The sequence below is a fragment of the Mesoplodon densirostris genome, chromosome 18, assembly GCF_025265405.1.
Source record: "Mesoplodon densirostris isolate mMesDen1 chromosome 18, mMesDen1 primary haplotype, whole genome shotgun sequence".
Classification (NCBI taxonomy): Eukaryota; Metazoa; Chordata; class Mammalia; order Artiodactyla; family Ziphiidae; genus Mesoplodon; species Mesoplodon densirostris.
In genome coordinates this window covers 16870929-16886977 of record NC_082678.1, presented here as the reverse complement: position 1 = coordinate 16886977, position 16049 = coordinate 16870929, and the positions used below count along the sequence as shown (strand labels likewise).

Sequence of the window (16049 nt, the reverse complement as noted above, 5' to 3'; positions counted from 1 at the left end):
GTCCGTCCCACACATGTCACGGGTCTGCTTCTGGTGGGGGCCCCTCTGCCTGCCACCCCACTAGCACCTGACACCTGTCCTAGGAGAAGCTTCGTTTATGTTTGTGCGTGAGTGATGGACAGGCAGAGGCCGGCCTTGCCTCACTCGGCATTTGTAATTGGAGCTGAAAGGAAGCAAGACTCCTTCCTTCTGTAGCCCCTCACCAGCCCACCCAGTTCATCAGATCCCTCTGGTGGCCGGTCCTGGAGACTGATTAAGACCAGGACGCAGGGCCAACCAGCAGCCAAGTGCCCCAGTGTGTGTGTGTGCTTGGGGTGGTGGTGGGCTGCCTCTCACCATTCAGGCCACCTGCTGAGACCCCGCCCGGGCCATTTCAGGCCCCACCCTCCCTCCTCAGCCTGGCCATCTGGGCGCTGAAGAACCGGAGGGTCAGAGAAATTAAGAAATTTGCCCAGGGACCCAGAGCCAGCAGCCAGCTCGCTGGGGATGCTGGCGTTTGAACACAGCTCAGGGGCGAGCTCGGTGGGCTATCCCGGCGATGACCGACGGGTGGGAGTTCCCGGCGAACTGGAGGGGCACTGCACCCAGAAGAGCCTCGGGAGCGCCCGCCTGCCGCTCGGCTCCCCGCATCTCACTCCCCGCTCCCGGCGCCCCCTCCCCGGCCCTGCTCACCAAGTGCCCCCCAGCCCTTCTCCCTGGCCCTACTCCCCCAGGTTCCAGAACGCCGTCTCCCCCCACTTTCGGCTCTCTCCACCCCCTAAGTGCCGGCTTCCCGTGCTCCCCCCACTCCGCAGCCCCCAGCTCCCCCTCACCCCCTGGCTCCCTCTTCTCCCCCATACCCGGCTCCGCTCCGGTCCCTGCACCCCCGACCCGCAAGGCCCAATGGGCGCGCTGCTCAGCTTTGAGCTGCTGGTGCCGCCGTGAGTACCTCCTGCAGGTGGCGGACGCCGGCAACCACAGCGGCCACGGGGAGCTCTCTTCCCACTCGCGGCTCTGGCGCATCTGCGAAGGTACCGGCTGCCCCTCCCCCGCGTGACCCCTTCCCCTCATACCCAGGGGCCACACCCCTTCCTCCCAGAGCAGCGCTGAGAGGCCGCCCCGTCCCCTGCCTGTCTGCCCACAAGGGGGTCTCTCGGGCACCCCTTCCCCCCAACTGTCTTGGTGACAGTCTGGCCGGAGGAGGAAGGGACTCTGGCTCAGGGCCCAGGTCTTCTTGTTAACTTCAGCAGGAGGGTGGTCTTAACCACTGAGTCTGCCTAAATTAAATTACCCCAGGAGTTGCTAGAAAGGAGATCCTGTCCCAAATTATGTGCAGCAATGACATATTATTTCATAAGCAAAAAAATTTTATTGTTTAAAAAGGTAAATACAGGGCTTCCCTGGTGGCGCAGTGGTTGAGAGTCCGCCTGCCGATGCAGGGGACACGGGTTCGTGCCCCGGTCTGGGAAGATCCCACATGCCGCGGAGCGGCTGGGCCCGTGAGCCATGGCCGCTGAGCCTGCGCATCCGGAGCCTGCGCTCCGCAACGGGAGAGGCCACAACAGTGAGAGGCCCGCGTACCGCAAAAAAAAAAAAAAAAAAAAAAAAAAAAACGTAAATACGGATTAGATGACTGCAAGGTAAAGCCCCAGCCCCCTACTAGGCCACCCAATACCAGTGTCCATTTCTGTGTCCTCTCACACTTCCTCCTGCAGGTCCCCAAGATGCTCTCATGAGCCATGTGGCTGCCTCCTGGGCTGTGCTGGGAGAGCCAGCATGGGGTCCCACCTGTCCCTGCATGCTTGGGCCCCTGTCCCGGACACAGGGGCACGTGAGGTTTGCCGGATGAACAGGTGGAAGGCCTCACCCCACGTGTCATGGAAGTGAAGGGGTCCACGGAGACCAGCGGATGACAGGGGTGTTGTTTTACTGCCTCTCCTCCCACCCACTCCCTGGGGACACCTCCACTCCCCGCCTCCCTCCATCCCACCCAGGGCACAGGGTCCATCACCCCATCCTCAGGGCCCTCAGCACGAACGCCCACTTTCCCAGCGCCAGCTCGGTGTCCTGTGCAGAGACGTCGCGGTGCCACACGGCTCGCACTGACCGCTCAGTCCAGGGGAACAGCAGCACGCGCACCGCGTGGCCAGTCTGGGCCACCTCGTCAGCGCTCATGGTCTGCAGGTGCTGGCACAGCTCCTCGGGCGGCAGCCCATCCACCCTCACCATCACCATGTTCGTCTCTACAGTGGTGAGATCCACGGAGCAGACAGGGGATGCCAGTTCCTGAGCCCAGGTCCTGTGGTAAGTGGAGCCCGACCCCAGTACCCCACCACTATCCCTACCACTCCAGCCGTGTCACCCCAGGAAAGGCAGAGGGCAGCTCAACTGTAGTGGGAGGAAAAGAGAGAGTCTTATTCCCAACATGGGCAGGCTTGGCTCTGCTGCTTTTCAGCTCCGTGACCTTGGACAAATCCGTTAACCTCTTGGGGTCTAGGTTTCCTCATCTGTAAAGTGGGGACATCGTGGGGTTGTTGTGAGGCCTCAACCCAAGTTAAAGGCTACATTCTGCTGGATCCTGCAGAAAATTACTAACACCCACTGCGCGCCTACTGGTCTAGGACCTGCACGGGTAAAGCACAGACCACCTGGATCCCACCCCTGCTGGTTCAGCGGCTAACCTTTACCTTCTAGAGTTGGAAGGATGCACACCTGCTGGGGGTTTGGGCCCTGCTACAGGGGACCCCCAAGGCACACCCCTGGGGCCAAAGGGAAGTGGGGGGTGTCCAGGCACCTCTGGCAAACCTCTGGGCATTCTGGTGGTCCTTTAGCAGCACCTCCTCAGCATCAGTCAGTCCCACCAGGGCAGCTGCGGCCAGCACCCCCGCCTGGCGCATCCCCTCACCCAGGGCTTTCCGGAGGCGCCAGGCTTCTTAAGTGAAGCCCTTGGGTCCCCCAACCAGGGCCCCCACTGGTGCACCAAGGCCCTGGGGGAAGAGAGGAGAGTCCTGCCTCCCTGCCCATGGGTGTGATCTCTGTCCTCAGGGCTCTGGAGGGGTCAAAAGGGACAGGGATGGGTGACACTGTGGCCTCATCGGGGGGTGGGGGTGGAGGGGCCCAGCGTTAGCGGCTGCCAACATAGGAGCTCAGGGACCCAACTCGGCCTCTTGCTGTGGGCATCTCTACCCTCCTGTGTCGGAGGCGGCCCAGCGGCTTCCCTACCTTGGAGAAACAGAGAGACACAGAATCACAGTGCTCCACGATGCGGGCAGGGGGCATGCACAGAGCCACCACGGCGTTCATCAACCGGGCCACATCCAGGTGAACCTGGACCCCATAGCTCCGAGCCAGCAGGTGCACCTGGGGGTGAGAGGCAGGAGGGGTCAGAGGGCCAGGCTGGGGGGAGGGGCAGAGGGAGGATGCGTCTCCAGAAGATCACTGGAGGGTCACTGGGCTTGTGTCCTTGAGGAAGCATGAGGGGTTTGAGTCAGGAGAGCTGGCTGGTGACAAGCTTGGCCATCTGGCACCCGAGCAGTCACTCTGGGCCTGGGCCTGAGGCTGTCCTCTGTGAAAGGGGGTCGAGGATAAGGGTTTTATCTCCTGTTTATGGCAGGCTCACTGCGGCCAAGCGATGAATGCCTCATCTTACCGAAGCCTCGCCACAGCCCTATTGGAAGGATGCCTTCAGTCCCCTTTCCCAGGTGAGGAATAGGTCTGGAGGGTTAGTTAGCGCTCAAGTTCTCACAGGGGAGAGTGGCAGAGCCCAGCCCTCGCACCTGGCCCTAAGACCAGACCAAGGTGGTGCCGCCTGGGGACTCGCCTCCCTGACGACCGAGTCTCTGCTCTTTGGACAAAAGCTTGGGCACTGTGACAATAATTCCCTTTGCATCTGCACCTAGAACCGCACCCATGTCTCCCACAGCAGTTCCTGCCACTGATGGGCACCCAGGCATGTATCAGAGGGGACTAAACCCCAGGAGAGGGGCCTGAGGGACAGAAAGCCAGCAGCTGGCTAGTGGTGGGGGCACAGTGGCGGGGCCAGGCCTGCCTGGCGTAGGCACTCGATGGGGAGCACCCAGCCCCATGAGCTGCTGTGGGCGTCCTCCAGGCAAATGAGCTCACAGACCGGGTGGGAGCGGCTCCCAAGGCTCCATGCAACCAGCCCCTCCAGCTCAGCCGGGTCCAGGGTGCCATGGGGCAGGTCTGGGAGTGGGTGGGAGTGCGCCCCAGCGATCTGCAGGTGTGGGCATGCAAAGGATGAGGTCCAGGGGTCCAGCAGCGCCTCCTACCCCTGTCCTGTCTGCTCCTCCCCAGTTCTGGGCCGTGGAGCCTTCCCCCTGTGCTGTGGACGTGGGCATAGACATCCCAGCTAAGGGTGGGGGAGGACTGAAGGCACCATGTTTGCTTGAGAGGCTGCGGTCCCTCCTCCCTGAGCGCCCAGTGCTGTGGGTTCCCACTAGGGGGCAGCAGGGTTACAAGCACAGCCAGCAAACCGGCTGGCCTGAGCCGAGCCCGCCCCTGTGTGGTCAATCTGGGAATGGCTCTCCTTACTGCCTTCCCTGGAGAGGCCATTTCTCCCTCTGCAGGTCCCAACTTGGTGCCTGGCAGGCAGGTTCTCACCCCAAGTGCTGAGCATCCTGTGCTGGCCCCAGGCGAGCGGTGCTGGGCCCTTAGCTGAGCCACCCCGCCCTGCTCCTGGACGTGGAGGTGGCGCTCCTGCCCAAGGAGGAGCGGGGAGCCCCGGCGCTGGCAGTGACACATCACTAAGGTAGATGGGGTGGGGGACAACGTTGGCACCGAGTCCCATGGGGCCCATCTGTCCCCAGCCAGCTCAGACGGACTGACCCCCAAGGCCACAGCTAGCTCCCAATTGCCTTATGTCAATTAGGAAAGAGCGCCCCTTCAAGACACCTTCCTGCCATGTGCTGGAAAACCATCCCACTAAGTCCACAAGTCTAAGACGATGACCCTGTGGATCATTGGGCGCTGCACACCCTACACCCCTGTGCCCTGCAGCCCACCTGCAGGGTATCTCCTGCGTGGGGAAGCCAGCCATGATGCTGCTCTTTGGGGAATAAGCAGCCCAGGGCACGGGCATCAGTCATCAGGCCCTAGCAGGAAACAGAGGGCACACGCACCCTGGGAATCCAGAGTATTTGATAAAGGGACAATTTACAAAGGTGTGGCAGCATGCTGGGAAGTCACGAAGTTCAGTGCAGGACCCCCAGGCGGAAGGGGTGAGAGGAGGGTGTGGTTACAGGTTCCAGATGGCTCCGAGCCCCACTGACGTTGTCACAGCCCCCAGCACAAAAGGGAGAAGCATGGAGGGAGGGCCTGGAGGGCAAATGGAAGTCGCCCCGTGCTCACCAGAGATGAGGTGGGCTATGGTGTTTGTGGGCACGAACAGGGTCCGCTCCACCCCGAGCAGCTCCGCCGCCGTGGCCTGAAGCTCTGAGGTGGGAAGGGATGGGGGCGGGGGGGTGGTGCCCATCAACAATGGCACTTTTCAAATTCCTCTCCTTGCCGACCCCATGAGCCCTTTGTCCGGATGAGGGCATCTTGCCCAAGGCTGTGGTGAGTAGCCAAGCAGGACGCCAGCCCTGGTCTGCCAGCTGCAGCCTGTGGTCTTGGTGGCTGCACATCTGGGTCCAGGGGCCCCTCAGTCGACCTTCTGTGCTCCGCCTCCTCCTGGGCCATGTTCTCCCCCCCCAACCCGACACCGAAACTCTGTGGTTTGAACCCTCCTGTCCCACCCAGACCTCGCACCTGTCTCACTTCCTTTCCCATCAGTCCCTTGCAGGTGGGGCCCTGTGGTTTCTCTGCTGACTTCCTCTCCCAGAACAGAAGGACTGGAGCCCTCAGAAGGAGACTGTGGGGGGCTGGAGGGGGCGGGGCTTCCAGCTCCACCTTTAAAGCTCACTGTGGCTCCCCTCTGCCTGTGGCATACAGTATGAAGCCTTTGCCATGACATTCAAGACCGGTGGGGTCTGCCTTCTGCCTCCGCTGCAGGGACAGGAATGCTCTCCTGCACACCCACTCCAGCCCCATTCTCCATCCATATCCCAGACACCTTTTGCACCACTATGCTTCTGCTTCTGCAGTTCCGCTGCCCGGTGAGCCAGCGCTCCCTTCCCTGCCCAGGGTTGGGGGTGGAGCACTTCACTCATCTTTTAAGAGGTTCCTCCACAAAGTCCCCATCTCCTGTGAGTCCCATGTCCCCACCTGCCAGTCCCCAAGGCACTCTCTGTGGATGCACGTTAACCCCAGCACCTCCCTCACCTCAGTGGGGGTGACTGTCTATGCATCAGGCTGCCTGCTGAGCAGTGGGTCAGCATCTTTGAAGTTCCAGGCAAAAGTGGGTGTCTGCTGGATGCATGATCAGCCCCATCACCACCTGACCCCACATCCAGGCCCTCAGGGCTCAAGTGGTAACCCTCAGGCTTGCCCCTGGCACAGCTGACGGTTCTACACACTCCAACAATAGCAATGGCTCACTAAGGCAGCAACTCTCAACCCAGGGTGGTGGCACCAGTCACCATCTTGAAAACACTCCCTAGGTTTTTAAAACCCACTCCTGGGGGGCGGTGCAGCCTGTGGAGAATCCTTTTCTAGATGGGTTTCCTCTTTGTCTTCATGTGGGAAGGTGGTGGGTGCAGGACAATAGCTAACGGTGCTAGAGTGAGAAGACCTGGGTTCAAGTCCTGTTTTGCCATTTATTCGGTATGGGAACTTGAGTGCCTAGCTCAGCTGCTCAGAGCCCTCCTCTGCAAGATGAGATAACACCCATCTCATCGGGCAGTGGGGCCACACTTCAATGAGCACACAAGTCACCCGGCGATCCTGCTTTAACTTGCAGATTCTGGCTCAGGAGGTCCGGTGTGGGACCCGAGAATCTACATTTCTAACAGGCTCTCGAGTGATGCGTCAGACTGAGCCGCAAGGACGCCAAGCGCAATGCCTAGCCTGCAGCTGAGCCGCTACCCCGAGTCCTGGGCCACCTCTCCCCCCGCCAGCACCATGGACAGCGCACTGGGGGTCGCCGCGAGGACCCCGGCCCCGGCCTGCACGCCGGGCTCACCGCGGACGGTGGGGTCCTCGCCGTAGTCGTCGTCCCCCACAACCGCCTCGGCCATGGCGCGCCTCATGGCCGGCCCGGGCTTGGTAACCGTGTCGCTGCGCAGGTCCACCACGTGCGTCGGGATCCCCGCCTGGCTCCCAGATCCCCGCGCCCAGAGGGCCCCCTGCTGCTGGGTCGCAGCCCGGGCCAGTCTGCGGAGCATGGCGGGTGCAGCGCTCGGCTCCCCCGCGCCGACCCTCCCCGGCGAGGGCGACTGGGAGCGGCGGGATCCCAGCGGCAGGACTTTCCGAACTTCGGCCGCGGCCGACTGTGGCTGGCGGGACGGTTCCGCGGCATGCTGGGAGTTGTAGTTCGGCCTTCGTCACGGCCGGCACCGCGCAAGTCCGAGAGAGGGCCCCCGCGGCATGCTGGGAGTTGTAGTACGACTTTCGTCGCGGTCTGCGACGCGCGAACCAGGGATGAGGGAGAGAGAGGAAGGGTTCAGCTTACCCAAGAAGAAACCGAAACCAGGCAAGTTTTTATAGAGCAGACGCTCTTGTGCCTCTTACCGTGTGCCCCGCACTGTCCCAGGTACTTTACAAGTGTGAACGCAGTAAAGCCTCTCAACAGCTCTTAGGAGACAAGTACTCTTTTCATCCCGTTTTACAGATGGGGAAACTGAGACGCGCAGAGCTAATGAACTTGGCGAGGAGCATCCAGCTCTGAACCACTGTGTTACGTTGCCCCTAAAAAGTAGCTTCCCGTTATCTACTGTTTTCAATACAGATTTATTGAGCACCCACTGGTGTCAGGCATTGTCTAGGTGCCAGGCAGAGGGACAAAAAGATGGTGCAACCCATCTGAGCGTCCGACTTAAGATGGAGGTGGAATTAGAGGGGTGCACGGAGAGCCCCCTCCTCCGTACTCCCGGACCTTGACGGGTGGGCTGCCTCCACCCAGGGCCATGCGAGGTATTGGTAAAAGGACCCGACTGACTCAAGTCCCAACTTACCAGGTGTGCGGCTTTGGACAACTCAATTAACCTCTCCGTGCCTCAGTCTCCTTAAATGCAAAATGGGCTGTTGAGGATTTGATGACTTAAGGTTTTTCATGCTGACCCTGGTGCCTAGCTGGTAGTAAGTACTGTGTATGCGTGTTTGCTCTCTTACTGCTGCTGCTTTATCATGGTTACTGGTCACAGTCCAGGGCCCTGGGGCTTCGTGCTGCTGTGGGGTGCAGCCTGACTCAGCCTGGACTGGGCCTCCTGCAGGGTGACCTTCCCTCACTCAGGGAGGACAGGCCTCCCTCTGAGTGCCCAGCCCCACTCAGCAGCTCCCCTTCCCAGAGTGTGGGCCACAGATGTCTCTTCCTCACGGGAGGAAGTCGGTCCTGAGGGGCTGAAGGTCACCAGAAGAGGCACCCACACCTCTGATCAGGGCACCCCTCAGCAAAGAGGACTCTCAGACACTGACCTTCATCGGACTTCTGCCATGTGTCTGCTCCGGGTTGGGTCTGGGGATAAAGGAGAGCAAAGCAGCCTGCCCTTGGAGGTCAGGTCCTCGGGATGGGGACAGGATGCTGCCTGTTGGCGCTGGGAGAAGCTGCACTGGGCCTGGCTGAGGCATCAGGGCAGGCTTCCTGGAGGAAGCAGTGATTGGGCTGAGCTTTGAAGACATTAAGGTGTTAATCAGACAAAGGCAGAGGGGAGAGTGTTCTGGGCAGAGAGAACAGCATGGGCAAAGGATTGGAATAGGAGGAACATTGGGGTAGGAGGCAGCTGGAACGTTTGAGGCCCTGAAGGAGAAGGGAGCAGGAGGGGTGGAGATGGAGCCCAACAACTGGAGCTCTCCACCTCTCCCCTTGTGCCTGCAGAGCCATCACGAAAGGGTGGAAATGGCAAGTCCCCCTGGGGTCTGGGGCCCCAAGGAAAGGCTCACTGTGCCCTAACCCCGCCCCCCTTCCTCCCTCCAGCGCCAGTGCCCTCAGGCCCTGACCCTCAATCTCCACCGAATTCCGGGCCCTTAGAAAACAAGCCCCTTATCTCAGTGTCTGGCTCCAGCCCTTCTGCTGGGAAGTGGGGGGAGGGGAGCAGAGGCCTCTGTGGGAAGGAAGGGAGGGACTGGGGCAGGGATGGTGGCTCCCAGGGAGCAGGGAGAAGGGGGCAAACAGCTGGATCCCCAGGCACCTCCCAGCCATGGCAGAACCACAGAGTGACCTTGTGTTTGCAGTCACTTCACAGTTTGCCAAGCCTTCCCACCTACAGCCTCCCAGCTAATCCTCACAGCAACCTCGGGGGAGGGGGGCTGGGCAGGGGGCTACCTGCCATTCTTGGGGGCTACCCAAGAATGCCACCAAGGTGACACAGCTGGTCACCAACCTGGGCCTTCCTCCTCCCATAGCAGAGCTGTTTCCCCAGAGAGTGGACTCTTCCTGGGGAAGGCTGAGCCCAGCGGAGATTGCTTCTGCCAGGTGGCTGCTTATCACCTCCTATCTTGTCCCAGGGCACCTGGCCACCCCCACCTCACCGAGTGGTGGTTTCCAGTGCAGGGGCGTGGGGGGACCAGAAAGCTCGGGCTATCAGGGGAGAAGGGGGGGGTCTCCCTGGGCCAGTGAGGTCTGTTTCTGAGGTCTTATCAAGGGGGGAGACCCTCTGAACAAGGCTTGGTCTCAGGGGGTTGTGTAGGCACATGCACGTGTGTGAATGTATCTGTGTATGTATGTGTACATGTATACGTGTATAAATTTGTGTGCGCGTGCATGTTGATATGTCCACGCAGGTATGCATGCACAGGTATGCATTTACATGTGCGCACACATGGGGGTATATGTAACTGTGTGTATAAGTGTTTGTTATGTAAGTGTATAGGCACACCTCAGATGTTGCGGGTTGGGTTCCAGACCATTGCTATAAAGTGAGTATTGCAATAAAGTGGGTCACACAATTTTTTTGGTTTCTCAGGTCATATAAAAGTTATGCTTACACTACACTGTAGTCTTTTAAGTGTGCAATAGCAGCTCCATGGGAGGCGGGTGCACGCAGGAGGTGGCTGGCTGCTGTGATGGCAGATGAAGAAGAAGACCCCACCTTTGAGGAAGAAAATGAAGAAATTGGAGGAGGTGCAGAAGGTGGACAGGGTAAAAGAAAGAGACTTTTTTTCTAAAGAATTACGGTGTATGATGTATGGGTTTGGGGATGATCAGAATCCTTATACTGAGTCAGTAGATATTCTTGAAGACTTTATCATAGAGTTCATCACTGAAATGACTCACAAGGCAATGTCAATTGGAAGACAAGGTCGGGTACAAGTTGAAGATATCATCTTCTTGATTCGAAAGGACCCAAGAAAGTTTGCTAGGGTTAAAGACTTGTTTACTATGAATGAAGAACTGAAACGAGCTAGAAAAGCATATGATGAAGCAAACTATGACTATGGATCTTGACACCTTTTGTACTTTCTGCAGCTTCATTATTTTCTGGGGAAACCATATTTAATAACTCTATTTTCCACAGTAAGGTTCTGATATCTAGCCATGTGAATGAAAGATAGAGAACCACAAAGTTTTCAGTCTTTATTTTCATGTCTTCAATTTTAGAGTGATATTTGAGCCTTTAATTGCCTGCGATTATATTACCATACTTTGAATTACTTACTGGATTTTAGTGACCACATGTAAGTCAAAGTACCTTGCAAACCATTCAGTTCCTTCTGATTTTTGACCATCTAAATGATGAATTAATATTTATGTATTAGGTGCACTTGTGCCATTGTAGGCTGTACTGTAGCTGTTTAATATGTGAAATCTAAATGGTACCTTTGATAGCTAAGACGTGTTTCATGTATTCTAAAGTTTTTAAATTACAGTAGTCTTAAGTTATTAAAAGATAGTGAACTGGTCTGTGTTTCTTTTAAGGAGAAAATGATAGAGAATACAACCTTTTTCAGGAGTGCTTATTTGTCTTAAGATAATTTGTTTTAATACTCTTTTCTTTAGATAACAAGAGTGATTTTTTTAATTTTAATTTTTTTATTTTTTGAGAAACTAAAAGTTTCCTATGAATGCTTCTGTGTTGGAAGACTTATTTGATTTAAAATCTTTGGGGCTTATACTATTTGTCAGGTTTTAAGAGAACTCATTTTCCCAGGTCAAATTAAAGCTTCTAAAAATAAGTGCTTTCAAAATTACAGACCAGTATCACTGATGAATATAGATGCAAAAATCCTCAACAAAATACTAGCAAACAGAATCCAACAACACATTAAAAGGATCATACACCATGATCAACTGGGATTTATCCCAGGGATGCAAGGATTCTTCAGTATACGCAAATCAATCAATGTGATACACCATATTAACAAATTGAAGAAGAAAAACCGTATGTTCATCCCAATAGATGCAGAAAAAGCTTTTGACAAAATTCAACAGCTGTTTATGATAAAAACTCTCCAGAAAGTGGGCATAGAGGGAACCTACCTCAACATAATAAAGGCCATATACGACAAACCCACAGCAAACATCATTCTCAGTGGTGAAAAACTGAAAGCATTTCCTCTAAGATCAGGAACACGACAAGGATGTTGACTCACACTGCTATTATTCAACATAGTTTTGGAAGTCCTAGCCTAGGCAGTCAGAGAAGAAAAAGAAATAAAAGCAATACAAGTTGGAAAAGAAGAAGTAAAACTGTCACTGTCTGCAGATGACATGATACTATACATAGAGAATCCTAAAGGTACCACCAGAAAACTACTAGAGCTAATCAATGAATTTGGTAAAGTTGCAGGATACAAAATTAATGCACAGAAATCTCTTGCATTCCTATACACTAAAGATGAAAACACTCCCATTTACCATTGCAACAAAAAGAATAAAATACCTAGGAATAAACCTACCTAGGGAGACAAAAGACCTGTATGCAGAAAACTATAAGACACTGATGAAAGAAATTAAAGATGATACCAACAGATGGAGAGATATACCATGTTCTTGGACTGGAAGAATCAATATTGTGAAAATGACTATACTACCCAAAGCAATCTACAGATTTAATGCAATCCCTATCAAATTACCAATGACATTTTTTATGGAACTAGAACAAAAAATCTTAAAATTTGTATGGAGACACAAAAGACCCCGAATAGCTAAAGCAGTCTTGAGGGAAAAAAACGGAGCTGGAGGAATCAGACTCCCTGACTTCAGACTATACTACAAAACTACAGTAATCAAGACAGTATAGTACTGGCACAAAAACAGAAACATAGATCAATGGAACAAGATAGAAAGCCCAGAGGTAAACCCACGCACCTATGGTCAACTAATCTATGACAAAGGAGGCAAGGATACACAATGGAGAAAAGACAGTCTCTTCAATAAGTGGTGCTGGGAAAACTGGACAGCTACATGTAAAAGAATGAAATTAGAACACTCCCTAACACCATACACAAAAATAAACTCAAAATGGATTAGAGACCTAAATGTAAGACCAGACACTATAAAACTCTTAGAGGAAAACATAGGAAGAACACTCTTTGACGTAAATCACAGCAAGATCTTTTTTGATCCACCTCCTAGAGTAATGGAGATAAAAACAAAAATAAACAAATGGGACCTAATGAAACTTAAAAGCTTTTGCACAGCAAAGGAAACCATAAACAAGATGAAAAGACAACCCTCAGAATGGGAGAAAATATTTGCAAACGAATCAACGGACAAAGGATTAATCTCCAAAATATATAAACAGCTCATGCAGCTCAATATTAAAAAAAACAAACAACCCAATCCAAAAATGGGCAGAAGACCTAAATAGACATTTCTCCAAAGAAGACATACAGATGGCCAAGAACCACATGAAAAGCTGCTCAACATCACTAATTATGAGAGAAATGCAAATCAAAACTACAGTGAGGTATCACCTCACACCAGTTAGAAGGGGCTTCATCAGAAGATCTACAAACAACAAATGCTGGAGAGGGTGTGGAGAAAAGGGAACCCTCTTGCACTGTTGGTGGGAATGTAAACTGATGCAGCCACTATGGAGAACAGTATGGAGGTTCCTTAAAAAACTAAAAATAGAATTACCATATGATCCAGCAATCCCACTACTGGGCATATACCCAGAGTAAACCACAGTTCAGAAAGACACATACACCCCAATGTTCATTGCAGCACTGTTTACAATAGCCAGGTCATGGAAGCAATCTAAATGCCCATCGACAGACGAATGGATAAAGAAGATGTGGTACATATATGCAATGGAATATTACTCAGCCATAAAAAGGAACGAAATTGGGTCATTTGTTGAGACGTGGATGGATCTAGAGACTGTCATACAGAGTGAAGTAAGTCAGAAAGAGAAAAACAAATATCATATCTTAACACATGTATGTGGAACCTAGAAAAATGGTACAGAAGAACTGGTTTGCAGGGCAGAAATTGAGACAGAGATGTAGAGAACAAACATATGGACATCAACGGGGGAAAGCTGCGGGGGTGTGGGGTGATGGTGTGATGAATTGGGCGATTGGGATTGACGTGTATACACTGATGTGTATAAAATTGATGACTAATAAGAACCTGCTGCAGGCTTCCCTGGTGGCGCAGTGGTTGAGAGTCTGCCTGCTAATGCAGGGGACATGGGTTCGAGCCCTGGTCTGGGAAGATCCCGCATGCCGTGGAGCAACTAGGCCCATGAGCCACAGCTACTGAGCCTGTGCGTCTGGAACCTGTGCTCCGCAACGGGAGAGGCTGCGATAGTGAGAGGCCCGCGCACCGCGATGAAGAGTGGCCCCCGCTTGCCACAACTAGAGAAAGCCCTTGCACAGAAATGAAGACCCAACACAGCCAAAAATAAAAAAAAATAAAAAAAAGAACCTGCTGTATAAAAAAATAAATTAAGTAAAATTCAAAAATTAAAAAAAAAAAAAGTGCTTTCAGTAGCAGGAATGGCACTGCAGAAAAAGCCGATGGCAGGATAAGCATTTGGGGTAGTGTTTTATTAACATATTTGTTAGTACTTGTTCATTGTGGAAATGTGAAGACCATGTGTGGCTATGGAAACCACTTTTGTAGTTCAGCATATACAGGTTTTGTGTGTATTTAGCTTATTGTATTATTCTTGCACTTAGCTTAAAGTAAGGATTAAAATTGCATTTAAGGGGATCATTGGATATTACTGTTTGTGAAACTGAATGTTTTGTGTGCCGCTTATAAGCATTATCTGTGAATCAGTACTTAGGAAGATTTTACTTTCTTAACCTATCAATATAAGGAATAAAATATGAAAAAAGTAAAAAGATTTAAAAAAGTGTGCAATAGCATTATGTCTAAAAACAGTGTATATACCTTAATTAAAAATATTTTATTGCTAAAATTGCTGACTATCATCTGAGCCTTCAGTGAGTCATAATCTTTTTGCTGGTGGAGGGTTTGAAATATTGGGAGAATTACCAAAATGTGACACAGAGACACAAAGTGAGCAAATGCTCTTGGAAAAATGGCGCCGATAGACTTGCTTGATGCAGGGTTGCTGCAAACCTTCAATATGTTAAAAAAAAAAAAAAAAGCAGTGTCTGTGAAACACAATGAAATGAGGTGTTCCTGTACACGTGTGTGGGGGTTGGGGGTGGGTACGTGTGTGTGCCCATGTGTGTGTGTACCCGTGTATACATATGTATGCCTGTGTGCCTCTGTGTGTGTGTGTGTGTGTGTGTGTGTGTGTCCCTGGAGTTTGTGTCTGAGATCTGAGTCACCCTGTTGGTAAGCTGGGGACAGTTCACAGGTCCCAGGATGAGAAGCCAGAAGCCCCTGGTGCAGCCAGCCTTGCTTGCCCCTCCCCCCGCCCAGGTCACTGAGCTGATCCCCTTCCCTCCCCCTCTTCTCAGAGGGCAAGTCCAGCCCCCTCCCCAGCTGCCACCCCGGAGGTCATGGGGTCCTCTCCTGCCTCCACGCAGACCCCACCCCCACCCCGTAGCCACTGCCCTGGGTCAAGCCAACTTGGGCTCCTGCCCCCAGATGCAGCCCCTCCCTGGTCGCATCCTCCACGCAGCCACCTCCCTCACACTGCTACAGCCTTTCTGCTTCCCCGAATGTGCTGGCCTCCTTCTCACCCCGACATCTTTGCACCTGCTGTTCCTTCTGCCCGGAAACTACCCCAGTCAGCGGCACGTGTCCCTGGTTAGCACCTTCTCTGTCTTCTTGTCTCAGATGAGACGCTCCATCCAGGAAGCTCCCTGACCCTGGTCCAGCAGGGGAGGGAGGGAGGTGGCTGTCCTTCTGGGGTGCAAGTAGGGTCTCTTCTTGTCACTGACCGCAGGTTATAGGCAGGGCCGGCACACTCTTGGCCTTCGAGGTGTCCTGTGTGCCCAGCGCAGCCCAGCCCACAGCACTCGGTAATTCCAGTTGAATGGAAGATGAGGGGGACACATGGCCCAACTTCCCCTGACCCCAGGGACCCCCAGGCAGTGCGGACACTGTGGTGTGAGGCGGGGAGCCCCCTCGGGAGCTCTGACCGTGGTGGGCTGTGGGGCCCTGTGCAGGAGCGAGCAGGAGTGGATGAGGAACAGATGCTGGGGAAAGCTGGGGGTCCCCAAGGTAGCCCCTTCCCTGGCCTACGCAGAGCAGTGGGAGGACGGGGCAGGCTCTCGGGGGAGCGAGATTTGAGTCCTGGGGTGGCTGCCTCTTGCGGCACCCCCAGGCTCCCTGGCACCCCTCCAGGGGCAGGCTCTGGGGTGTGGGCGCACACTCACACACACACATGCACACACGCACGAGCCAAGTTCAGTGTGCGTATTCCTGTAACGCTGGGCCGCTGGCAGGAAGTGAGTGGCGGCGAGGCCGCTGCTGGGAACCCGGGGCTGGCCCCGCTGAGATAAAGGAAGGCAGCAGATTGGAGCTGGAGATAGCGGCCTGGGTCCTGTAAACAGGTTGGGGAGATGTCCTTCCCATCCCATCCTCTTGGCCCTGAGCCTGCAGGATCTATAGGGCGCTGGCCTGGGTCCAGGCCCAACAGCCTGGG

At 54.0% G+C, this 16049-nt stretch overlaps 1 protein-coding gene and 1 pseudogene across 1 annotated transcript; one reads left to right on the top strand and one right to left on the bottom strand.

Annotated features, from left to right (window-relative positions):
• Nucleotides 1-1986: 1986 nt before the first annotated feature.
• Nucleotides 1987-7375, bottom strand: LOC132479116 (uncharacterized). Its single transcript, XM_060082706.1, is given in 7 exon segments — nucleotides 1987-2273; nucleotides 2774-2966; nucleotides 3202-3339; nucleotides 4028-4213; nucleotides 4648-4742; nucleotides 5347-5430; nucleotides 7058-7375. Coding segments are annotated over 7 exon segments (1185 nt in total). The 5' UTR covers nucleotides 7260-7375.
• Nucleotides 7376-10090: 2715 nt separating this feature from the next.
• Nucleotides 10091-10492, top strand: LOC132478969 (transcription initiation factor TFIID subunit 13-like; annotated as a pseudogene).
• The last annotated feature ends 5557 nt before the right edge of the window (nucleotides 10493-16049 follow it).